This window comes from Giraffa tippelskirchi, chromosome 1, assembly GCF_054371585.1.
Source record: "Giraffa tippelskirchi isolate mGirTip1 chromosome 1, T2T-mGirTip1v1.2.pri, whole genome shotgun sequence".
NCBI classification, from domain to species: domain Eukaryota; kingdom Metazoa; phylum Chordata; class Mammalia; order Artiodactyla; family Giraffidae; genus Giraffa; species Giraffa tippelskirchi.
Window position 1 is genome coordinate 65529404 of NC_137275.1, and position 26090 is coordinate 65555493.

General features: G+C 40.4%; 1 protein-coding gene and 1 long non-coding RNA gene across 26 annotated transcripts in view; one reads left to right on the forward strand and one right to left on the reverse strand.

Moving 5' to 3' along the window:
* The window catches only part of RBPJ (recombination signal binding protein for immunoglobulin kappa J region), a 228212-nt gene that overhangs the window by 100913 nt on the left and 101209 nt on the right, over positions 1-26090 (reverse strand). For 4 of the 24 annotated variants that reach the window (XM_081534463.1, XM_081533513.1, XM_081534545.1 and 1 more), the window contains exon 1: positions 6583-6628. The exons of 6 other annotated variants lie outside the window; for them this stretch is intronic. In XM_081534463.1, the coding sequence (XP_081390589.1) occupies positions 6583-6602 (20 nt within the window). In that variant the 5' untranslated portion in view covers positions 6603-6628. Of the gene's footprint in view, positions 1-5742; positions 6629-6814; positions 7295-7779; positions 8001-26090 lie in introns of those variants that run through there. 14 more of the 24 variants (XM_081534238.1, XM_081534643.1, XM_081533688.1 and 11 more) reach the window with 9 other exon arrangements.
* LOC145524543 (uncharacterized) overlaps positions 8282-26090 on the forward strand; it is a 38415-nt gene continuing 20606 nt past the window's right edge. The window contains exons 1-4 of one of the 2 annotated variants that reach the window (XR_014067652.1): positions 8284-8358; positions 14073-14332; positions 14466-14548; positions 22025-22128. This is a non-coding gene — a long non-coding RNA (uncharacterized LOC145524543). Of the gene's footprint in view, positions 8359-14072; positions 14333-14465; positions 14549-22024; positions 22129-26090 lie in introns of both variants that reach the window. The other variant, XR_014067676.1, reaches the window with a different exon arrangement.

A 26090-nucleotide genomic window follows, 5' to 3' on the forward strand; every position in this document is an offset into this window, starting at 1 on the left:
AGAGAATATACCCCTGTTACAAAAGAAGTTATTTATAATAACAAAAAAATCTGTAACACTGATTCCCTATAAGGCAACTAATATTGCAGCTATATAACACAATCTTTATCACATAATTAAAAAAATAGGGTTTCATAAAGCAATTTCATAAAGCTGTGCTTCCCTCATAGCTCAGTTGGCAAAGAATCTGCCTGCAACGCAGGAGACCCCGGTTCAATTCCTGGGTCGGGAAGATCCGCTAGAGAAGGGATAAGCTACCCACTCCAGTATTCTCGGGCTTCCCTTGTGGCTCAACTGGTAAAGAATCCGCCTGCAATATGGGAGACCTGGATTCAATCCCTGGGTTGGAAAGATCCCCTGGAGAAGGGAAAGGCTACCCACTCCAGTATTCTGGCCTGGAGAATTCCATGGACTGCATAGTCCATGGGGTCGCAAAGAGTCAGACATGACTGAGCAACTTTCACTTGAAAGCAATCAACATTTTTCCTAGTTATATAAACTTATTGAGAAAAAATTCTTATTCATTTATAACTCTAATTAACACTTACACAAAAAACATTAGTTCTAGGGCTAAGTTAAAAATATTGAATATAGAAAAGAAAGCATGGGTGGGGAATTTAAAAGGGTCAACTTGATTTTCTAGTGTATTTCATCTCACATCCAACTAGTGTAGCATTTTCACTGCAAGGCTTTTGCAACTTAGGATACCTAAGAAGCAGTCATTTCTTTTTGCTTTTGTAAACTTAAATAATTTCAATATTCCCAAAACTGTCATGAAGTTACAACCTGACTGAAAAGTTGTCATGCTTATCATTCTGCATTGTTTAAACACAACAAACCTACACAAACATTTATACAGGTAAGTAATTACAACCAATTATACAAACCAAGCCAGAGTGCCCCCAATACTTGTTTTTTCCCCAGAGGTAAACTGTGTTCAGGAAATGCATTACCCTTTTCACACCATTAGGATATCATTTCACTTCCTGAAGCAGAAGCAGGCCTAATCAGGCATAAACGATATCATGATGTTGTGCCAGGCCTACAGGGCATCCAGAACTGTGGGCAGGGTGTCTGAGAGATGGTAGCAATTGGACATTCAACATTCCTTCATCATTATGGCTGTCCAAGCAGAGACGAGAGCAACAAGAAGCAGACTCCCAAAAGTTGGGGATGACTCTGTGACAACATGCATGGTCAAGCAATAATGTACCAAATAAGTCTGCTCAAAATGCCAAGGAACATATTCCAAGGGCTGTGGTCCTCTACACTAAATACACTGCTCCTTTCTAAAACATGACCCACAAACCACAGGTTGCAAGATAAAAAGGTTCATCTTGAATCCTGACTGCAAAAGGTTACCAAAAGAAACTGATAACTATAATTAAAGTATTTGTACACAGAATTTTACAATTTACAAATTACTTACACATACACTGTTTTATCTGACACATATTTTACCTTACTTGATAGTCAGTGTGCCTGGCAGATAAACACAACAAAAATATCATTCGTTATTTTATAGTGGTAGAACCTGAAGCTTGGAGAAATTATCTGTGAGTAATTTGTCTACAAAGCCTGAGTCTTCCTGAAGATTATCAACTTATTTGGTTCAAAGACATGGATCCCCAAAAAAGCAGTCTACAGAGTCTTAAGGTTTAATGTATGTCCCCATGCATCTAAGAAATATTTAAAAAACTTAAAAATAATGTAACCTTGTGAGAAACACTTAATAGTCAACTATACAAAAAAACCAAAATACGATATTTAAGCCTGTCAGTTTGTACAAACAATACACTATTTTCTAATAATCCAAAGGAGCTTTTGCCTAAGAATTGTACTGCAGTGTTCTCAGAGGCTATGGGCTGCCTTTAGCTGAAAATATCAATTCCTTTGGGTATTTCAGCAGCTAAGTTCCTTATAGAATCAACATATTCCCTGTATACATCAAATTCTGCTTACACGAACCATGTTGTATCAAGGCTTCAAAGTCCTCCAAGTCCCTTGTTCAAAAAACTTTTTACTGAGCCCCCATCATGGTCTAGACACTCTTCTGAGTAAAAGAATATATTAAGAAAAAAACTTGTGTCATCTGCCATCACGTAACCAACGGTCTTTAGGTATGATAGACAATTACAATTCAGGATGACACTTTCAAGTGAATTACACCTGGTTCTTTAAGAGTATGTGCAGAGGCACTGAACCCAGCCTGGTGAATCCAGTTAGAATATCCTCAGACCCAAATCTACTAACACCAGCACTTGTCAAGCACATGGATATATTAAACTGCTTCTGAGCCCAAGGAAGGAACTCCAAGTTCTTAAATATGGCTGGAGAATTGAATGTGAAGGGACAGAAAGGCAAACAGTCCCACTGAAGAAAAGGTAAATGAAATAATTAGAGGACCCTACCTGCCATCCTAACATTTTTTTGAGCACCTGCTTTGTATCAAGCATCCTAAAATGTTTTCTTGCATTTACTTTTCACAGCAACCCGCTGAGCTAAAAATAATTACCTTGCAACTCATGCAGGAGGCAAGGAGAGGTGAAATCGCTTGTCAATCTTACTGAGGTTGTGGCAAAGACAAAATAGGAACCCAGTTCAGATTAAATCCTAAAAGTGAGCTCATAAACTCTGCACTCTGCTGCCTCTCTTAACGAAAGCTGCTAGGGGGAGCCATTGAAAGCTTTTTAAACTAAGGAGTGAAGTGATCAGATTCACTCTTCAGAAAGACTATGTGGAAATTGGACATAGAGGGTGAGTCTACAAGCAGAAAGGGAAAGCTGCAATGTCTATAGTAAGAGAGGTGAGAACATGACAGCATGAACTGTGGCAGTGAGGATGAAAGACACAGATTCAAGAGTTTTTCAGGAGAGAAAATTATCAGTTCTTAGTGATTAAATGTAAAGGGTTAGTTTTAGAGAGAACACTTGGTTTGCAGAACTAATGGGATGTGACATCATCTACCAGGAACAGAGAAGCAACAGGTTTTGTTTGTTCAATAAATATCTACAGTGTCTCCCAAATGCAAAAGACTTTCCTAGGCCAAAGGTCAAGTGCGAACTTAAGGTCCTGCTTGTTGGACAATATTGAGAGTAAATGACAAAGCGTTAAAAAATATATCAGGTATACCGAAAATCAGTTGTTACTATTAACATTCTGGCCTAGAATCTAGTGAAAACATTTTGTGCTACCATTTTAAAAAATTACCACGTACAGAAAACAAATCAACAGAGGAAAAGCATCTCACAATTTTAAATGTGTTATTACATTTGAGTCTGACAGATATTCAGTCTCTTACACAACACACACACACACACCCCACTCTGTAATTTGTTTTACTTATCCCTGTCCCTTTTTAAAAAAAAAAAAAGAAAGAAAGTATCGATTTTACTACCCAAACTATAGTACATATTCAGGGGTTTTTCATCCCACTATCACCACTGTGATTTCCCAAGAACTTAGTTCATAACCTTCTACATGATTTTCTATAAAATGTGACATACTTCACGTCAGCTTATTCCAGTAAGAATTCCTAGATTTTCAGCCACACCTTTCATCTGCAAATCCTAAGGCACAGTAGTCCTGTGCAGATGTGGCAAGTTACTACAATTCCCATTTTACTACATAGTTAGGAAATTGGCCCAGGGGAAGCAGAGTAACTTGGAAATAATCACAAAGCCAGATGCCAAAAATAACAACTTTTAGTCAATCCATGAGAAAATACTGCCCCTAGTTGAAATAACAAGAGATTTCATACTAGGAGGAAGCAAAATATAAAATAATACTTTAAAGCCAAGTCCTACGTTTTTAAAATACATCTTTAAAAATGACCGAATACTACAATTAAGATTTGCAAGAACTTTTAAACACCATTTTCCCCCTAATACTTTGTCCATCAAGAGTGGCAAAGATTATTTAATGAATTACAGCCGGCAAGAGTGGCTTCCCCTTCTCACCAAATTACTTTTTATCTTAGCCACTTAAGATACTGATAGAAATCTGCTGGTACAGAACAATAGGTAAGTTTTAAACCTATTTAAAAACCGTCTTAGAATAGTTGTGAAAGTACTCTGAGTGAGTCTGTCATACTTTTTCCTGAAAATATACTCTACAGCCCATCTGCAATTTGCATGCACAATAAATTTAAAGCTTTAATAGTCAATAATATGAATGAAAGTTTCCCAATCACAACTCATGCTGTATGTTTCTAAATATGCTGCTGTTTGATTTAATTTAATAAAGGTGCTGTTTGATTTGGTCACGAAATAAAGGTCTTAGACAACTTAGAAACAAAAAAACACAACTTGATTTTTTAAAGTTGCTTTTATGATGTTTGTGTTCTCATTCTCATCTGCACAAGTCAGAGCAAAATACCTTCCATTAATACAAGCCATTTACACTTTGCTTACAGTCAGAAACAGTGTGCGCTCAAGATTTTACCTTCAATAGAATGAGTTTGCACTAGGAACAAATAAGGGAGACAAAATGATTGTTGGTGGAATCCACTCATGGAACCCAGACTGCAAATTTTCACACAAGCCTCACATATCAATTATGCAAAGTGATTTTCAATTAATTAAAATTAAACTAATTCAAACTAATTCTAATCACAGCCTTAAAAAAAATGCTTTCCACAGTACCAATTTTCCTCACACGTGTATATCCTCTACTAGAAGCACTTCTCGTGGTTTATAAATGAAAAGACACCCCAAATGATTTTATAGATAACATATCTTCTAAAGTAATGATCAACTAGTGGGGGGGACAGTGTCCTGAACAGTATATTCAGTCGAGTAACACTGCAAAATCTAATACCTATTATTCCAGCACCAGAATATTTAGGCAACATTTAAGTACACCAGACCACCTTTCCCCAACTCCCACACAAAACTCCAAGCTTTTAATATTTCCATAACAATAAGCATTCTTAACAAATTAAAGCTCTTTTAACACTAGACGCCCTTTTACCTTAAAGATTATCACTTAAATGTCTTTTAACTGCATTTGATGAATGCATTCCACCAGATTCTAGAAGCAGTATTCATCAACCCAAACAGCACTCTTAAGCGCTTTCCTCATTTCAACTTCAATGAGGCAGAAGGGCTGTCATAAATCTAGAGGCAAAAGCACATAACTGTAAACTATCTAAAAATTAAGAAAAGGTAAAACAGATGTATCAAATTCCCAAGCAGCAAAATTTCCTCCCTTTTTCCTTGCAAAGTAGGAGTTACTAGTAAAATAACTGAACTCTAGATCTAGAATCTTGAAAATGCTGAAATTCTCCACCCCAGCATTCACAAGTTTTTCAACACGAAAATGCACTCAACTGCTACGCACACACCAAATGAATATCCAACATGAAAACTGAAAGTATTCTCCCACATCAACAGAAAAATACACCTTGCGCCTCTACAACACCCTCAGCTAATCCAGATGCAAAGCTACGACAGCCGCCCTTGGCCTAGGCCGTCAGAAACCTAGCGGTGGCGGGGGCGGGGGGGGGGTGGTGATGATAATCAAGAGACCAAGATCTTTTTCCAGCGCTACTTTTTCCAAGCAAAACAACCAGGCTCCCAAAGAGACCGCGAAGAAAACTGCAGACACTGTAATCCGAGAGAAAGGGGTGGCAGGGAGGTGTGCACGCAATCCCGAGAGAAAAGGGTGCCGGAGAGGAGGAGTGCCGAGGAAGAAACTAAATATCCCCAAGCATCTTTGAGATCCACAAAAACAACAACAAACCGTAGGTTCTGTCTTCTGGTAGAAACACCAGATGGAGTCCCCGGGACTGAGACAGTTCAGCCGACAAACACTGTGGGCAGTGGATAAATCAACCGATGATGGGAGGTGAAGGGGGTGCCAAGCAAATAAGCCACTGGATGGGGGAGACAAAGCCTCCGGGGGTAATCACGGACCAAGCAGAAAGGTGAGAGGGAAACGCTCGAAAGAAATAATGCAATAAAAATTGAAAGATAGAATTCTGGTGCCTGGGCTGTGGCAGGTCACTAAGCTACCGAATAGAGAGGGGGACAACAAAGGGGTCCGGGAGGAAGGACAGCTGAGGGGAGGAGAGGGAGAAAGGACGCGGGGAGCGACGGGTCGGACAAAGCGCCCAGAGCGGCGAAACAAAGGGCCGGGGGTAGAGAGTAGCGGGGGGCAGCAGGGAAAGACAAAGCGCACGGGACTGGGGGCACCAGCCCGGCGAGACGGCGAGACGGCGACGACGGCCCCGAGGAACAAAGCTGCGCGGGGCTGGGAGGCAGGGCCGGCGAGCGGCGGCGCGGAAGGCGCGCGGCGGGCACAGCGCCCGCGGGCCCCGCGCTCCTGGCCGCACTCACGCCTGCACCCGCCAGCCTCGCCGCCGCCGCCGCCCGCCCTCACGCGCCGGAGCCCGAGCCACGGCGGCGCAGAGCGGGCAGCGCACGGCCACACGCCGCCGCCGCCACGTTCGGCGCACGCGACACCGCCCCCGCGGCTCCCGGACGCCAAGCGTGCCGCGGCCCTCGAACCCGCCGCCCGCCGCGGGCTGCTGGACGCCCGCAACTTTCCCGGTTCCCTGCGCTCGGATTCCCCAAGACTTACCCTGTCACAACAGGCGCCATCTTCCACAAACTCTCGCCAAAACTCCAACCCTCGCGAGATTCCCCCGACGCTTTCCCTGGTCCCTCTCCCCCGCCCCTTCCCTTTTTCCTCACTCCTCGATTCCACCCAGCCCCCGCGCTCCTTTTCCCCTCGCAGCAGTCGCAAAGAGCCAGACGCCTCGCGCCGCCAACAGCTTAGGGGATCCAGCTCGCTGCCTTCCCTGGAAACCTACCCAAGCGATGGAGCATGCGCAGGCGGCTCCTCCGCAGGCGAACCCTCCATCTGGTCCATGGGGAGCGCTCCGGTTATCCGGGTTTTGGGACGCGCCCTGAGGGACGTACGTGGAGACTGAGGAAAACCGGAGGGGATTACAGGGGGACGGGGAATGGAGGGGTCAGGAGGCGGAGCCCGGGGTAGAGAGGAGGGGTCCTGGGAAAATCTGCCGCGTTTCACAGGCCTAGATGAAACACCTCCTCAAATGGGTGTTTTCCAAGTGGCTTCCCGCTCAGTTTAGTTCCCAGCCCTGTTCATTCATTCACACGTTCATTGGACGCCTTCTTTATGGTAATGTCAGCGTTAGGTACTGGAGCTACAAAGATGCCTGGAGTTCGGAGGAGTAACAAACCAGGAACTTAGTTCATTCGACCCCCTGGGTAGCAGACAGACAAGATCACAACGTGGTCCGAACCATCAGAGCTCTGTAAATGAAAAACTTTTTTGAGGTTGAACTCTATTGCCTTAGCTTTCTTTTCCTTGGGTGTGAAATAAGGTCAGGCCAAGGCCTCTGGCAAAGTCACCACTACTGTGTCCACCTTGCATACAGACGCCGGAGCGCTGCGAAGCTTTCTCCAGAGGTGAAAACTGTACTGTAATTGAAAGCCACCACTCCCCCAGCCAGCACATAACTCAGAGGTTCTGCCTGGGCAGGGAGCTACCTGTCTTGTAAACCTCCCCAGGACCTCATCGCAGACCCAAGATGTCTGTGAACCCGGGTGGTATACGGGGACAGACCCCGACAAGGTCCTCCCGTGGGCCTGGCACAGTGAAGGACGCAGCTCGCTGCCCAAAGTGTATCGCAGGCGACCTAAACCGGGAAGCCCCCAAGCAAATCTGGCCCATCTGGTCATACAAGAAAGGTGCAGGACTCGAACCCTACCCGACCTCCCAACCTGCAGCACCCCTTTCTTCCCCCCCTACCCGCTTTGCCCTTTCAATTCCTAGAGATTCCCAGATCCAGCACTGCCTCCCGCAGGGAGCCCCAAAACCCGGAGAACTGGAATCCACAGCCCGAAACCTGCTGAAGGCGCTGCAGGATTGGCGCGGCACGCGCGAGCGGCACTGCGCATGTGCCCAATGCGGGCAGCCCCGTCTCACGCTACACCTCCTTCCCACCGCCTTCCACTACTCGATTCAGACACAACACGGGCCGTGGGAAATTTCCTAAACCTCGCGAGAACGCGCCCACTGTTGTCTATGCTTTGGCCCCAAATCTCGCGGGGCCCAGGCAGGACAGGTGTTTGTCTAGCGCAGCTCCCAGTGCTGTTCGTGCCGCGCGTGCCCGGGCGGCGGGCGGGGTGGGAAGGGAGCGGCTCGCCGAGGAGGCGGGGCCGGGGGGCGCGTGGCGGGGAGCGGAGGGCGGAGGCCGGCTGGGAGGGGCTCGACGTCTCGCACACACACGCCGCGTGACGCTTTGTGGAAGGAAAGTGGGGGTGGTGGAGGGGAGGATTCTAAAAGAAGGGGAAGCCTGGAGATTAGAAACTCCTCCTGGTGCGGATGGTAAGAGGTCAGACTCGAGGGCAGGAGGAGCCCTAGGCCGGTCCCCGGGGAGGTTTCCTGCCGCCCTCCACGCGCATGGTACTTTCCTAAAATGTGTTTGACGCCGCGCCCCCGGCCTCTGGGAGCTGACAGCCCCCAGTGTCGCGTTTGAGTCATGCCTCTGAGTCACCCAGTCTGGCCACCACTTTACTTGCTTTGGATTCCCTTAGCTACTCTATGCTAGCAGTTGGTTGTTTTCTTTCTGAGGTACTCGCTGGTCTTGCTTGTTAGCCAGGGAAAAAGTGCTGCTCTCTGTGCTCTGACGTTGTACACTTGTATAGATTTTGCCTCCCATTCAAGGAGGCATTTTAAAATTTTCTTCCCCCTAATCTTTTTTGGGCTTCCCTGCTGGCTCAGACGGTAAAGAATCAGCCTGCAATGCAGGAGACCCCCGTTGGATCCCTGAGTCGGGAAATTCGCTTGGAGAAGGGAATAGCTACCTACTACAGAGTTCTTGCCTGGAGAATCCCTTGGACAGAGGAGCCTGGAGGGCTGCAGTCCATGAGGTCGCAGAGTCTAATCTCTTTTTAGCCTTTTGAAGTAATCCCTATGTATTAGTTTCTGTTCCTTTTTTTTTTCTTTTCTCCACTTATATGACTTACTGGTTTTGCTTTCCTTCACCTTTTTATGTGTTTGTTGAAATATTCATTTCGAATTTTGGATATCGTTTTATCAGGTGCTTTAGTCACAGCTCTTTTAAGTGTATTCCTTCCTTTTAGATTATTTGTCCAGTGAATTCCTGTTTAGATTCTTCAATCAGGCACTTTTGAGATTGTCTTCGTGTGGTTTCTGTACCAATCTAGCCTGGCATTATCTCGGAACTGGTGTCTTAATGACATCGTAGACCCACAAATGAAAAATTAAATTGAGTTTTTGAATTTGGGAAAACAGTGACTTCTCTCATACAGAGTTCATATTGTGCTTATACCGTGGACAAGAAATCAAGTTTTTGAGTTGTTTTCAAGGTTATTAGTTGTGTGTGTGCATGCACATTTGCCTATTCCTTTGATTAAGTAGTTCGCAAAGGGAAAGAGAAAATTTAAGAGTCTTTAATGCGGTATCACAGTGCAAAGCTAATTTGGATTAGGCTTGCTTCAAGAGAACAGTGCCGGTGGGCACACATTCCTTCAAAGGAATCAAGCCTTTATCCCAAGAAGGCATCACAGTCATGGTCTGGTCTAGGCTTTTCATCTGATCTGGAACCATTGCCGTCTAAGAGCCCTAGCCACAGAAAGCCTTGGTAACCATGGTAACTCAAATTACAACTCCCATTCACCCTAATACATGCTCTACCTGTATTCTTTCCCCGTCCTAGTAAATGATGTTCCATCCTTCCATTTAAGCCAAGAACCCTGGAGTCATTCTCACTTCCTTTCCTTCTCACATCCAACATTCAACCTAACAAAATCTTGCTGGCTCCACCTTCAGGATAGACTCACAGTCCAAACACATCCACACCTCTATGGCAACAGGCCCAGTCTAACCCATCTCTATTTCTCACCTGGTGTCCAGGAAGTCTAATAACTGGTTCTGCCTTCATCCATTTTGCCTTTTCTCAGTCTGTTCTCAGACAATTCAGTGTAACTCTCTAGAACTCTCCAATGGCTTTCCTTCTTTCCTATGAGGCCTACTGCCCAAACCCCAAACCTCGACCTCATCTCTTCCCCTTGCTCATTGAGAGCCAACCAGCATCGTTCCTTGTGTTCCTAGGATGCATCAGGCACACCCTCAACTCCTGTCTTTGCTCCTTTCCCTAGATGCCCTATAGATCCTTCCTTTACTGCTTTCAGGTCTTTGCTTAAATGTCACCTTCTCAGTGAGCCCTTCCATGACCACCCTTCACAAAAGTAACTCTTCTTACTCCCTGTTCCCTCTTTATTTTTCCCATGGTCCTATTGTAAACTAACATACCATACATCAGATCTGTGTATTGTGTCTATTATCTGCCTACCTCCCCCCATTATAATCTTAATGTGAGCAGGGACTTTTGTCTATTTTGTTTATTGTTCATACCTCAGCCATCAGAACAATGCCTACTGCAGGATAGATGCTCAGTAAGTATTTGTAGAATGAATAGGATGTCTTCCACTTCTAGAATAGGTTAGAAATTATTCTGAAGACTCACTAAGCCTTCTAAGCTTCAAAAGAATATCGAGGCTAGACCAGTAATGAATACCCCAGTGCCATCTTACCTGGGGAAGGCCTGTAGAGCAAACACCTGTGTTAACTTTTTGCAAAAAAACAAGTCTTACTCTTGAGTTAGGCCAGTAGTTGTGCCTACACTTACTTGAAGTGTTTCCTTTACTCTCCATTTTAGCTTCCCTCGTAGCTCAGTCAGTAAAGAATCTGCCTGCAATGCAGGAGACCTGTGTTTAATTCCTGGGTTAGGAAGATCTCCTGGAGAAGGAAATGGCAACCCACTTCAGTATTCTTGCCTAGAGAATCCCATGGATAGAGGAGCCTGGCAAGCTACAGTCCATGGGGTCGCGAGAGTCAGACACAACTTAGCGACTAAACCACCACCACCACCAGGAAAGAAAACACTATTGGCAGGATGTAAAGAAACAGGCATTCTCATTTGTTGCTAGTGGGGTGAAAATGGGTATGCTGTGCTGAGTCATTTCAGTCATGTCCAACTCTGTGTGACCCTATGAACTGTAGCCCACCAGGCTCCTCTGTCCATGGGATTCTCCAGGCAAGAATAGTAGAGTGGATTGCCATTCCCTTCTCCAGGGGATCTTCCCAACCCAGGTATCGAACCGACATGTCTTACGTCTAACCTGCATTGGCAGGTGGGTTCTTTACCACTAGCATCACCTGGGAATCATAATCTTTATGAAAACCATTTTGATAAAACTTATCTCTACCTATTAATCCTACAACTCTGTTTCTAGAAATCTGTCCTATGATTCTAGAAATCTGTCCTATGAATATATTCACATTTGTGAAATTACCTGTACATATAGTGTAGCATTGGTCTTCCCTTGTGGCTTAGCTGGTAAAGAATCCGCCTGCAATGTGGGAGACCTGGGTTTGATCCCTGGGTTAGGAAGATCCCCTGGAGAAGAGAAAGGCTACCTACTCCAGTATTCTGGCCTGGAGAATTCCATGGAGAGTCCATGGGATTGCAAACAATCGGACACAACTGAGCGAATTTCACTTTCACTTTCATACTGTAGCGTTAGTGATGGTAGAGAATACCGTAACAATCTAAATGTCGATCAAAAGGTGTCTTATTTATTTAAAAAAAAAAACAACTTGATATATTCCTAGAAAAAAATAGTATGCATTTGTTAATAAGCAGAGGGTGCTTTTTATGTACTTATGTGGAAGGATCACAAAGTTTAAAAAAACAAGGTGCAAAATAATGATAGGTAAATGATACTTATTTGCCTATATGTATCTAAAAGGGTTCTGGAAGGATACACGAGAAACTAATAATGACTACTTCGCTGTAAGGAACTCAACTGTTGGAGGATACAGGTGAAGAGCTGGCTTATCTTGGATCCTTTGAATTTTGCAGAAACACACATACATTTTTTTTCAAAATATAAAGCATTTTAAAAGGGGGGGAATGAAAGGGAATAAATGTGCAAGAAGAAAAAAATGATCAAAGTGTTTTCTTTTTCCCACCTGCTAGAAAATTATTTTCTAAAAGAAGTGATGTATATGACAATACCATCTCAGTAGAATTAAGAACTGCAGAACTGTCAGGACTTAATCCCGGTCATCTGGTAACATTGAACTCACAGTCCATTCGAGCAGCAAGTTCAGAGTCCCTACCACTCCATGTCAGACATCATCTTTTGTGGTTTACAAAGATGGGTAGTGCAGAGGCTTCAGGGGACCCCCCCCAGGTAATAGAGTACACAGACCAGTTGCAGGGTAATTTTAGGGTGGAGGTATGAGTTTAATGGCATTGGGGTACAGAGGAAGAAGCACCTAACTCTTGCCTGATGGACCCAGAGAAACCTTGCAGAGATGACTTTTGAACTAAATCTTGGTGGAGTGGGAGTTCAGAAGACAGTAAGAGGAGGAAGCATAAGAAGCACAGGAAACAGCATGTTCAGGCTCTGAGGTGTGAAAGAGCATCTTGTATTCAGGGGAACTCCAGGTGGTGCATGTAGAAGTGGGGGTAGACAACCTAGGCAGGGTAACTAGAAGGACCTGATAAAAAGGTGGTCCTCACAAGTTGGTGGGTTCCACTCCCTAAGACTCTGAATAAGTAAATCTGCGGCGGAGCCCAGGAATAGGCGTTTCAAAGAAGACTGGTCAGGGATTCTAATGCAAATTGTCCATCAATCAAGCTTTGAGAATCTTTGTTGTAGGAGTTAGATGTAACCTTTCTTCAGGAGTTTCACATTAATAGGAGCAATGACATATAGTTTCTGGGTTAAAAACAATAAATGAAATATTTAAATATTAAGAATAAGTTTGGGGGTTTCAGTATATATCCCCCTGGAGGAGGGCATGGCAACCCACTCCAGTATTTTTGCCTGGAGAATCCCCATATACAGGCAGGCTGCTGTCCGTGGGGTCGACAGAGCAACTAAGCCCTGCACAGCACAGCACCAGTATATATCCAGTAGATACATGAAGCAAATAGTGGCAATGAGATGAGCACATTTGTGAAGGGATCATGTTTTGCTCTGGTGGTTTAAACATAGCAGACATTTCAACATTGTTACACCAACTCATATTAATGAGACACACCAGAACACTGAAAATTTTACTAGGCAGCCCCATGATGGAGAATACTGGTTCTAGCGCCACATTGCATGGGTTCCAACTGTAGAACCTGAGACAAGCTATTTAACCTATCAATACCTCAGTTTCCTCCCCTGTAAAATAGAGAATAGCAGCTAATTCATAGGGTTGTCATGAGGATTCAAAGTGTTAGTTCTGTTGAAAGCACATAGAAAGATACCTGTAACATAGTTGCTATAGTAGTGTTCATTTTTATCACTGTTATTTTTTATTTAATAAATGCATAAAATGCCTTCATCTCATGAAAATTCTTGTGAAGCATATCAAAATGTCTTTAATGCTTCAATAATCAGTGTTAAAATAGCCAAACATAGAGGTGATTTTATCCAGATTGATGTTAATTCATTTCTTTATCATATCCATTCAGAAATGGCAACGTCATTTTATTATTTAATTTCTAAAAAATTCACATATTCAAAAAGGTTAAGAAACCTGCTGTAGATGGCCAACAAGAGCCTCTGAGGATGTAAAGCAGGGCTTGATGTGATCAGATTGTGGAGTGGCTGTGTGCCTAAGAAAATCTTCCTGATAACTCTTGTTAGAAATTGAAAGCCTTTTACTTCACAGAAGTCTCTTAACTCGTGGTTTTCATTCATCCTGATGCCTCCCTTTTTAATGAAAGTATCCCTTTCATTTTCTATTGTGTGCTAGTTAAGGTTAATAAAATGTATATGAGATAGAAAAAGTTTATTTTCCTTAAAGACTATGCAAGTCTATAAGGAAAATAAACTCTAATTCTAGAATTAAAAGAAATAAAGAGATCACTGAAAGTAAGTCACAGAGCAGGCTTCAGGAAGGTGAACTTGAGAAACAAAAATAAATATTTACCCTTTGCTTTCCAATTGTGTTTGATTTTAAACAGGATTCTTTGGCCCTGGGAATTTAATTTCTTTTTTCTTTCTTTTTAGGTCCAAGTAAAGCAAAGCTTGAGGAGGGCATGGCAACCACTGCAGTATTCTTGCCTGGTAGAGAATCCCATGGACAAGGAGCCTGGCAGGCTACAGTCCAAAGGGTCACAAAGAGTCCCAGACATGACTAAAGTGACTTAGCATGCATGCACACAAAACAAAGCTTAACATATGCAGCACTTCAAGAAGGTGAAAGAAGAAAAATTATAAACCCTTTACTCTAATGATGTGAAATGCAAATGGAATCAAATATACCTTTGGTAAGAAGAATGTGTACAAGTCATATAATTTCTTTTTTTTTTTTATAATATAAAGAAGATAAAGCAAGTTAACACTATCTATATGAGGACTTCCCTGGTGGTCCACTGGCTAAGCCTCCACACTCCAATACAGGTTTGATCCCTGGTCAGGAAACTAGATGCCACATGTCACAACTAAAGATCCCGCATGCCACAACTAAGACCTCGCACAGTCAAGTAAGTACTTTAAAAAAGAAAAAAAAACTACACAAAAAGTAACACCACTATATGATTTGTAAAATTCTAGTTGTGAAAGTTGCTCAGTCCTGTCCAACTCCAGGCAACTCAGTCCAGGCAACTCCATTGGCCACCTGATGCAAAGAACTGACTCACTGGAAAAGACCTTGATGGCTTTCAGGGTAAGATTGAAGGAGGGAGGAGAAGGAGCCGACAGAGGATGAGATGGTTGGATGGCATCACTGACTCGATGGACATGAGTTTGAGTAGGCTCCAGAAGTTGGTGATGGACAGGGAAGCCTAGCATGCTGCAGTCCGTGGGGTTGCAAGGAGTCAGACACAACTGAGCGACTGAACTGAACTGAACTGGAGTTGTGAAAAGTGAAAGTGAAAGTTGCTTAGTCATGTCCAACTCTGCGACCCCATGGACTATACAGTCCATGGAATTCTCCAGGTCAGAATACTGGAGTGGGTAGCCTTTCCCTTCTCCAGGGGAATCTTCCAACCCAGGGATCAAACCCAGGTCTCCCACATTGCAGATGGATTCCTTACCAGCTGAGCCACAGTTACCTGTGTATAAAGAATGTATTTGAGTTTTGATTTTCTAAATGTTCCACTTTGTTATATATCATATATTGTGGTTTTTGATTCCATGTTGAATCAATGTTGAACAGTCATAATTAGCAAAACTGCTGGGGTAGAAAGGAAAAAAGCATTGGACTAACTCTGTCATTGAGTCCTACCTCCACCACTAGCCAGCTAGCTAACTTTGGGCAAGCTAACCTTTCCTTATGTGCAAATGGGGAGTGTAAAACCTATGGCTTACAACTATTTTGAAAATTATTTGAGATATTACATGAAATAATTGGAGAGGTAGTAAGTACTCAGTAAATGCTGTTTCTTTAGGAAATTCTACCACCCATGACAATGCTCAATTTTCTTTTCTATTAGATGGACTAAGACTCTCTGCCTTAGAGATCTGTTGCACAGGTCAAATCAGGTAATTACATAGATAATTAAATGACAAGAATTATCTTTAAATAAGTTTATTGTATTTATTTGGGTTGGCACATTTATTTGTAAAAATTTGAGTATGGTTTTATAGCAAATCAATAGGGCAGAAAAGACCCCTACATTTTCTCCCCTGGCCTGAGTTACTATTAACCTTGGGCATAAATGACCTTTATAAGTTTTTCAAAGAAAGCCTACTCAAAGGGTTTATTCTTTGTATCTGTGTTATTTTGTGTCAGAGATAGTGTAATGATAAGTATCAACTTGCAGATATGACCTTTGTGGCTAGCACCCTTGTCCAAAATAGACTAAGGACCAAGAAGATCAACTTTGGAAACAGTCTATTCAACAACCAGTGACAATTAGTGAAAGATACCAAACAATTACCATCTCATGAAACACCTAATTCTGTCAAAGACAGCTATCAAAGACAATGGAGAATCCCCATGAACATCATAATGAGAGTTGTACATTGTCACTTTAAAAATTGCCATTATGTCAGTATGTTGATATTTTTTATTTTAATTAATTAAAAAAATTCAATTGTCGTTATGTCAACAAATGGGAATTAAAGAAGAAACCTTGTGAAATGACTGCAGGAAAAAAAAATAAGATAATTTTTAAGTAAGCTATCAATAAATATTGAGTACAAATTTAATTCAGTGCAATAGGAGAAATAGAAAAGTTTCATCTCAGTCTCATAATGATGTATTTTATTTAATTTGTAAAATGCATTAGAGAAACTCTATGTAAAGGAATCCTTAACAGCTCCTTGGTACATATTGGGGCTTCCCTGGAGGCTCAGACGGTGAAGAATCTGCCTGCAATGCAGGAGACCCAGGTTTGTCCCTGGGTTGAAAGATCCCCTGGAGAAGGGAATGGTTACTCACGCCAATATTCATGCCTGGAGAATTATATGAAAGAGGAGCCTGGGGGATTCCCATATTCCAACTGGTATTGTCCTATATGTACTTTTTTTTCTCTTAAATGGTCATTTAACAAAATTCTACCGTGATTAGCATTCTGTGGAAGGTAAAATAAATTGTATCAAGGTGTTACTAAGATAGTATCCCACTAGTGAAAAAAAAACATTTCTCAAGATCTTAGCTGCAAATTGCCTCCCTTCTTAGTACTTTGAGAAGATGTGGAAATTTATGCATGCTTTTTTTTTTGTTGTTTTCCTTTCTCCCAGCTTTCAAAACCCTTGGCTTAAATTCTACCCTCAGAATTACTTGACTTCAGTGAGAGTTATAAACTATCGTTTGGGAGGAACATTTGGCTCTTGCTTTTTCAAGTCTAAAGTTCTCCAGAACTGTTCTTATGAAATGTGAATCTGATTTTCTTCATGCAGTTTTACCTACATAGCATCATATTTTCCTTCACCAGCAAACACTAAGTATTTTATTTTTAACTAGCAAGGCTATATCTTTATTTGCATGGTACTTTCCAAGTTTCCAAAATAGGAAACAAATCACAGAATCTAAGCCAAAGAAAAGGACTTAAGAACTGAAAGAAAACTTCTGAAAAACAGATGACATACAGAAGTACTCCGTTTTATAAAACAGAGGATTTTTTAAAAGTCATACGCCAATCTAACATGCAGCAGAGCCACTTTCTGTTTAAAGGTATACTGTGATACGCAGTTTGTGAAATGTCAATAATATGATTAAGTCTACACCATCCCAAGCCTTCTCACAAACATCTCAGTCAGTCCTCAGGACAAAGCCGCAGGTAAGCTCTCTGAGTGATGAGACTCAGAGACCATCAGTTGCACAAGTTATACTTCTAGAAGTGGAATTTATGCTCGAGAGGTTTGTTTGGGCTTTTTTGCTACAGAAATTTAAATTATTTTATTATTACAACCTGATAGAGAATATATTGTGTCATATACTCAGAGGAGAAGGGGACGACAGAGGATGAGATGGTTGGATGGCATCACTGGCTCAATGGACGTGAGTTTGGGTAAACTCCGGGAGTTGGTGATGGACAAGGAGGCCTGGTGTGCTGTGGTTCATGGGGTTGCAAAGAGTCGGACATGACTGAGCAACTGAACTGAATACGCAGAGTATCAGATTATAATTTTAAAAATTATTTATAAAAATATAAATTCTAAAGAATGCAAAAAGATTTATTTTTAAAAAGCCAGTAATATTACATATACATATATATATATGTAAATCAGTCATATGAACTAGTAACAGTGAGTGGCTAAGGATAGGTAGCTGAGGCAGAGAGAAGACCTAATACTCTTGTGGATTTTTTTTGCTATATTTATTATTTTAAAAAATAATTCACCAAGTCCATCACAAGAAAAGAAGCCAACAGACCCTAAATATAAACACAAATGCTCAACAGAATTCCAGCAAACACTGAACAAAGTAGGAATAGAAGGGAGCTTCCTCAACCTGATAAAGGCATCTATGAAAAATCCAGAATCAATGTCATTTTTAAACATAAAGACTGATATTTTCCCACTAATGTGAGTAAGAAGACAAAGATTTCCATTAGGATCACTTGTATTCAACCTTGTACTGGAGATGCTACCCAAGCAATTTGGCAAGAAAATTAAATAAAGGGTATCCAGGTTGAAAAGAAGAATGAAAAATGTCTCTATTTACAAATGATAGGATTGTATATATAGAGAATTCTAAGGATTCCACTAAAAATGCATTAGAACTAATATACAAGTTTAGCAAGTTTGCAGGATACAAAGTCAGTATTCAAAAATAAGTTGTCTTTCTGGGACTTCTTTGGTAGTCCAGCAGCAAAGACTTTGTGCTCCCAATACGGGGGCCTGAGTCAGGCCCCTGGTCAGGGAACTAGATACCATATGCCAAGACCTGGCACAGCCAAATAAATAAAATATTTTAAAAATGATTGACAGTAAAGAATATAAAAAAATCAGTTGAGACAAAGATTTCATTAGCATTAAAAAGAATAAAATACTTAGGAATAAATTTAACAGAAGGAAAGCTGTTCTTATACTCTGAAAACTACAAAATATTGTTAAAAGATAATTTTAAAGATCTAAATAAGTAAATGGAAATCCATGTTCATGGATTGAAGTTGATCTACAGAATCAACAAAATCACTGTCGAAATTCCAACTGTACATTTGCAGAAATGGACAAGTTGTTCCTAAAATTCATATGAAGATTGAAGGAACCCAGAATAGCCAAACCAGTCTTGGAAAAGAAAAACAGAGGTGGAGCAGTTATGCTTCCCCTTTTCAAAACTCACTACAAGACTATAGTAATCAAGGCTGTGTGGTGCGTGTATAAGGTAGACGTGTAGTTCAATGGAGTAGAATTCAGAGTCTAGACATAAACCCTCACATGTGTGGTCAGTTGATTTCCATCAAGAGTACGAAAACAATTCAATGGGGAAAAAATAGCCTTCAACAAATGGTGCTGGGACAACTGGTTACCCACATGCAAAATAATGAACTTGGGTTCCAAACTTCACAACATATGTTCCAATTACCTTAAAATGGATCATAGACTTAAATGTAAAAACTAAAACCATAAAACTCTTAAAGGGAAGCATATATCTTCATGAACTTGGATTAGCAATGGTTTCTTAGATATGACACCAAAAAGCACAAACAACAACAACAGCAACAAAAATGTACTTCATTAAAATTAAACTATTGTACTTCAAAGCACACCCTCAGGAAAGTGAAGAAAACACCCCATAGAATGGGAGAGAATATTTGCAAAACATTTATCTGATAAGGACTAATATCTGAAATACATAAAGAATTCTCAAAACTGAATAATAGGATAACCTATAATAGAAAAGAATATTTAAAAAGAATGCATATATGTATGAAAACTGAGTCAGTTTGCTGTACAGCAGAGATTGGCACAACATTGTAAATCAACTATACTTTAAAAAAATTGAATAATAAAACCAGAAATAACCCAATTTAAAAATGGGCAAAGGAGCTAGATAGATATTTCTTCAAATAAGACATGCGAATGGCCGGTAAGCACATGGAAAAATATTCAACATCATTAAGTATCAGAAAAATGCAGATCAAAACCACAATGAAATACGATTTCATACCATCAGGATGGCAACAATCAAGAAGACAGATAATAGTGTGTTGTCAAGGATATAAAAAATTGAAACCCTGAGGCATTGGTGGTAGGAATGTAAACTAAAGAAACCATTTTGAAAAACAGTCTGACAGTTCCTCAAAAGGTTAAAGATAGAGTTACCATATGACCAGCAATTCTCCTAGGTATATACCAAAGAGAACTGAAAAACACGTCCAAACAAAAACTTGTCCATGGATGGTCAGGGCAGCATTATTTATAACAGGTAAAAAGTAGAAAAATAACAAATGTCCATTAACTGATGAATGAATAAATAAAATGTAGTATATCTATAAGATGGAACATTATTACGCCATAAAAAGAAATGAAATACTGATACATGATGCAATGCAAATAAACCTTAAAAACATGCTATATGAAAGGAACAAGTCACAAAAGGCCCCATATCATACGATTCTGTGTATGTGAAATATTTTGAATAGACAAAACTACAAAGATAAAAGTAAATTAATGGTTGCCTAGGTCTAGAGAGTATAGGGTGGGGTGTGTTGTGAGTGACTGCTAAAGGTTATAGAACTTCTTTTGGAATGATGAAAATGTTCTAAACTTGATTGTGGTGATTGTTGCACAACTTTGTGAACAGACTAAAAACTATCGACTGAGCGACTGAACCGAACTGATTTAACGTACACTTTAAAGCATGAATTATATCCCAATAAAGCTGTTAACAAAAAAAGCAGAAAAAGAACTAAAATTTAACTTTATTCATTCAGAGCAGGCTTCCCTTGTGGGAATTCCCTGGAGAATTCCATGGACTGTGCAACTTTCAATTAGATGCTTTGAAAGTCCATATGATCATAACCTTTACCTTAGTCATGTGTGTGCTTAGTCGGTCAGTTGTGTCCGACTGTTGGTGACCCCATGGATTGTGGCCTGTCAGGCTCCTCTGTCCATGGAGATTCTCTAGGCAAGAATACTGGAGTGGATTGCCATGCCCTCCTCCAGGGGATCTTCCTGACCCAGGGATCGAACCCAGGTCTCCCTCACTGCAGGCCGATTCTTTACCATCTGAGCCACCAGGGAAGCCCAAGAAAACTGGAGTGGGTAGCCTATCCCTTCTCCAGGGGAACTTCCTGACCCAGGAATTGAACTGGGGTTCTCCCTCATTGCAGGCAGATTCTTTACCAGGTGAGCTATGTGTACAAATAACTAATAATCTCCATAGAGAGAATAGTCATCACTATGTCAGTTGATTTACCCTCTAGCTTCATAGTAGGTTTGAGATTATATTTCTCTCAAGGGTGATAGTCCTTAACATTTCATAAGTGAACTGACCTTGCCTTTTTGTTTGTTTTTGGTCTCATCTCATGGCATGTGAAACTTCCGCAACCAGGGATCAAACCAGAGCTCCCTGCAGTGGGAGCACAGAATCTTTAACTATTGAACCACCAGGGAAGTCCTCAGTTGCCTGCTTATAGCCTCTACTCCACCAAATACCCTTCAAGGCCCTGATGACTCAATTTATCCTATCCTATTTTCATCTTATTGAAACTATTCCTCTGTTATCCATTGATTCAAAAAGAAATATTTCCTGAACACCCACTATGAGCCCAGCACTCTTATAAGCTCCCGTGAAGTCTGGTTTGAGCAAGTAAGACAAGATCACTGCCCTCAGGGGACTTGAGTTCAAAGATGGAGACTTAGATAATAAAAGAGTAAACAAACAAATGGGGCTTCCCAGGTGGCAGTCTGCCTTCAATGCAAGAGACATTTGTTCAATCCCTGGGTCAGGAAGATCCCTGGGAGGAGGAAATGGCAACCCACTCCAGTATTCTTGCTGGGAAAATCCCGGAGGAGCCTGACGGGATATAGTACACAGGGTCACAAAGAATAGGACACAACTGAGCAACTGAGTACAAAACAAACAAATAAGGAGGACCATTTTAAACAATGATGAAAGCTAGGCTAAAAATTAAATAGGAGTGAAAAATGCTAAGAGGAAAGGGAAGTTGATTTTATTTAGATCAACTGCACTCTTAATGGTAAATTCCTTTCATTGTACTTAAACTGCTTGGAAGTACTTTAATTGTGTAATTCTCCTTTAAAAGCCTTTCAAACAATACAAGTAGAGAGCAACAACCTTTACAATTTTAAGTTCACTCTTTAGACTCTAGCAGGATGTGGATACTGAGGCCTTTCAAAAGTATACACATGGATATTTCTACCTTTCTTTGGTGAAGTTTAGGTAGGAAAAGGAAAGTGATGAGCATTCAAATTCTGAATGCCTATTATAAGTGGACAAGCCCTCTTACCATCTATTCATGTTTATAATCCATCTCCCCACAGCCCCACCCAACCCTCCCACCCAGTGCTGGGAGTTAGATGTTTTTATCTGTATTTCACAGGTGAAGGAAGTATGTTTTGACCAAGAACACCCAGGTCAGAAGTGGACAAACCAGTTTCGATGCCATCTTTTTGCCTCCAAGTCAAGAACTCTTGCTTATACCAGGTAACCTATAATTTCATGCCATTCCTGCTCCTCTAAAAACCTTGCTTCTTCATTAAGAGGTTTTCAGTAAAAAAAAAAAAAAAAAAAAAATACTGTGAAGGGAGTTGGCGTGTGTTTAAGTTTGGCATAAGTGTTTCAGCTTCATTAAAAAAAATCACGATGTGTAACTTCCCATTTCATTTTGTCTGTTAGGTCACGTATTATGAGAGCTAATATTCAGAAATATCTGTTTGTAAGAGGAGTGATTACACTATTTTAAAAGCTGTCCTAACTGTCTTTTCTAAGAAGTGGCTTGCTGTTTGCCAGGATAATGCAATTCCTGTTTGTATATTATAAAATTAGTACAGTTTATATGAAGAAAATCTTTTTCTTTTGTTCCACCCCATGAAATCATGCCTTTTCATGATGATTAAAAGCTAAACAGCCTAAAATGCTATATTAGTTCACAAAAAATTCTCAGAATGATATATTAAAACTGAAACTGAAACGTTATGGAGGTGGTAAAATCTACTCACATTCAATTACCTATAGGCAAAAACAAAAATAGATAACCCTCAGTATCTGCAGTATCTATACTATGTGTTAATAATGATGGTGAAAATAGCATGAAATTTAGGGTGAATCCTCTAGATAAGGATGTTCTTCTGAACAGAAGAGTTCCTTAGAAGAGTTGATAAATATGTATACCCTTACAGTTGACTAAGGTGTAAAATGAGTCACATTCAAGATGTTATACTGAATTTTGCTAAGAACATAGGAATCATTTTGAAATGTGACTGGTTTCCAGCTTCTTAGTTGACTTTCCCTCCCCTGCCCTGTCCCTAAATAGTTTATTTTTTTGAGGTATAAAATATTTATTTCACAGTCTCATTCCTATTTTGGAGTTCTTTTCTTTCATTTTTTTGGAGCTGGAGGGAAATGTGATGTTTCTTCAGGACAGGTTGCATATTATGAGATAATAATACAGCTTTCACTGTCTTATGTTTTACCCTAGGAGTCTAGATTTTAAATACCTCTAAAATGATTAGTCTTAATTCTACTTCAATATATTTGTCAGATTAACTTCTTTATGTTTTTAATTTGTATTTCAATAACTGCACTGGTCTTCCTATCTCTAAAATGTGGATTTTCCTGACTTGGTGACAGCGTTTTTTGGTGATGACCTTTGTTGTTTTCCCCACCATGACCTCCCACCCTGAATCGGCCTCTACTGTTAATAATCACCTAACTAATGTGTTAAACAACAGGCTTGTCAGGCATACTGCTTCGAACTTGAGTTTTATACGAATTTTTAAGCCAGAATGTTTTATCAAATTATGGTTATATTGAACAAATATTTTATTCTTCATTCACTGTAAAGGGCTTCATTTCTTTTGGAGGCACACAACTAGTCTGGAATTTAGCTTTGTCCATCTCATATAAATCCCCTATAGGTTTAGTAAAACTGCAACCCATAATCTTTTCTTAAAAAAAGCGCACTGATTATTTGTGCTTATATTAGTTCCAAATATTACAATAGTTTCTGGATTTTTGCCACATTCCTCTCTAGATAGTCATTTGGGAGACTTTGTTTATAATATGTGTTTTGAATGAAATATAAAAATTCCAGGACCACAGGATGTAAGACTCAGTTGTGGGTTAAACTTAATTTTTGCATTTTTTTCAAAGAGGCCTTACTTAGATTACAACAATAGCAAACATTGAATAGAAAATGAGAGAAGGTATGATTTTCCAAGGATTAGTGTTTGAAAGAATATAAGAGAAAGCACGGTATTTCCAAGGATTAGGGAATGTTTTCAAAGCGTCCTACAGCATTCTGTTGGTGGTTTAGGTAAATTAAAACATTAAGCTGTTTCATGGATATCAGAAGAAATGTTTTCTTCAGTGATCGTGCTAATTGTGATTTTAAAATCATAAACAAAACCTTGCATTTAAAATAGTACCCCTCCCCCCAAAAAGTAGTTAAATTCTTCAGGATAAACAGTATAATAGCACTTTTTTTTTTTTACAGTTTAAGGCAATGTTAAAAATATAAAAGCTCCTCTGGGACTTTTTCCTTCTAGTAAATTCTATTTTTTCCCCCTCATACTCTTAGTTTAGAAGCTGATGCTTATTAAAGAACCCTCAGATTTTTTGACCAAATGAATTGATTTTTTTAATGTAAATTAAGTTTTTTGTATCTGATTACAACTTCATGAAGTTTTTTAGCTTTACAAAGGGTAGACTTCATAACCTGGTGTGTCTGACTGTTCTTTGCTCTGGTTCTTTTGCCTGTTACCCCTTGGATATCTCCTTTTTTTTTTCCCCCTTAGTTTTTTTTTTTTTTTTTTTTGTATTGGAGTATTAACAATATTGTGATAGTTTCAGGTGGACAGCAAAGGAACTCAGCCATACATACACATATATACATGTATCTATTCTCCCCCAAACTCCCCTCCCATCCAAGTTGCCACATAACATTGAGCAGAGTTCCCTATTCTATACAGTAGGATCTTGCTGTCATCCATTCTAAATATAGCAGCATGTATGTGTTGATTCCAAGCTCCCTACCTGTTTCTTCTCCCCATACTTCTCCCTGGCAACCATAGTTTGTTCTCTAAGTCTGTGAGTCTGTTTCTGTTTGTAAGTTTATTTGTATCATTTCTTTTTAGATTCTGCATATAGGGGATGTCATATGATGTTTCTCCTTCTCTAACTTAGTTCACTCAGTATGACAGTCTTTTAGGTCCATTGAATATATCCTTTTACTCTCCTTTGCTTATAAAACAGAAAACAGTGCCCACAATAGGCAACACCTGTAAGTTAAGGCCAGCATTCTCTTTCCATCTTCTCAGTGTTTATACACTGATGAATTTCTCCTCAAGATGTTTCAGTTTACATTCTCTCATAAATCAATCTCTCTCTCTCACACACTCACATACACACACCCCAGTGATTTCTATGACATAACCTTTCTGGAATTCTATAAACACAGGATATGCAACATGGGTTAACCACTTGTCTAGGAAAGAAAATTAGCAGACAGTTGCCCACAGAACACATTTTATGGTTAATCTTCAATGTATGCCAAGAAAGTGATCCAATGAAGTGATCTCTTTGCGTCCCTGCGTAAATGACAGCAGGACCTTGAAAGCTCTATTGCTACTTTAAATGGGTGTTGCTTGTTAAGGGAATGCTAGAATGAATTATAGCCTCTGTATTAAGCTCTTTATTTAATTGTTGACCTTGACTTCAGAGAGGGTGTGGTGGGTGAAAGTGAAAGCCGCTCAGTCTTGTCCGACTCTTTGCGACCCCATGGACTTGACTATGGAATTCTCCTGGCCATAATATTGGTGTGGGTAGCCTTTCCCTTCTCCAGGGGATCTTCCCAACCCAGGGATCGAACCCAGGTCTCCCACATTGCAGGCGGATTCTTTACCAACTGAGCCACAAGGGTGTGGGTGTGGTGGGTAGCCAACTGCAAGTATAAAGCTTATATTAGGTACAAAGGAAAATGTTCCACCTAAGAGAAAATAGGATATAAACATTAATATCACTGGCTAAAGTAAAAGCTTTTGTCATTCATCAAGGTAAAGAATAAGATATTAACAGTTCAAATTTGACAACTTCCTTACAACATTTATGAAATAGAGTGAAGAACAAATGAGTAAATAAATGCCCTAAGTATTGCCCTTTTCCCCTAAGCCACTAGGCTGATATTGAGTCTAATGAATATTGCTCTAACACGGGGACACCATCCACAACTTTATACTTAGCAGCTGCATTCAACAGCAAAATTTTAGATCCAGTTCTACTCCCAGCTACCTAGTGCTTTAAAAAAAAAAAAAGAGCATTGTTAGAAGTAGGGTAGGTAGGAATGTGACTAATAGTCTTGTGTTCCTGTAATTATAGCAGAGATCACTGTGGAACATTTGCAACTTTTCTATTCTGCTGAAGCAATGACATCAGGAAGTGATGCTTCT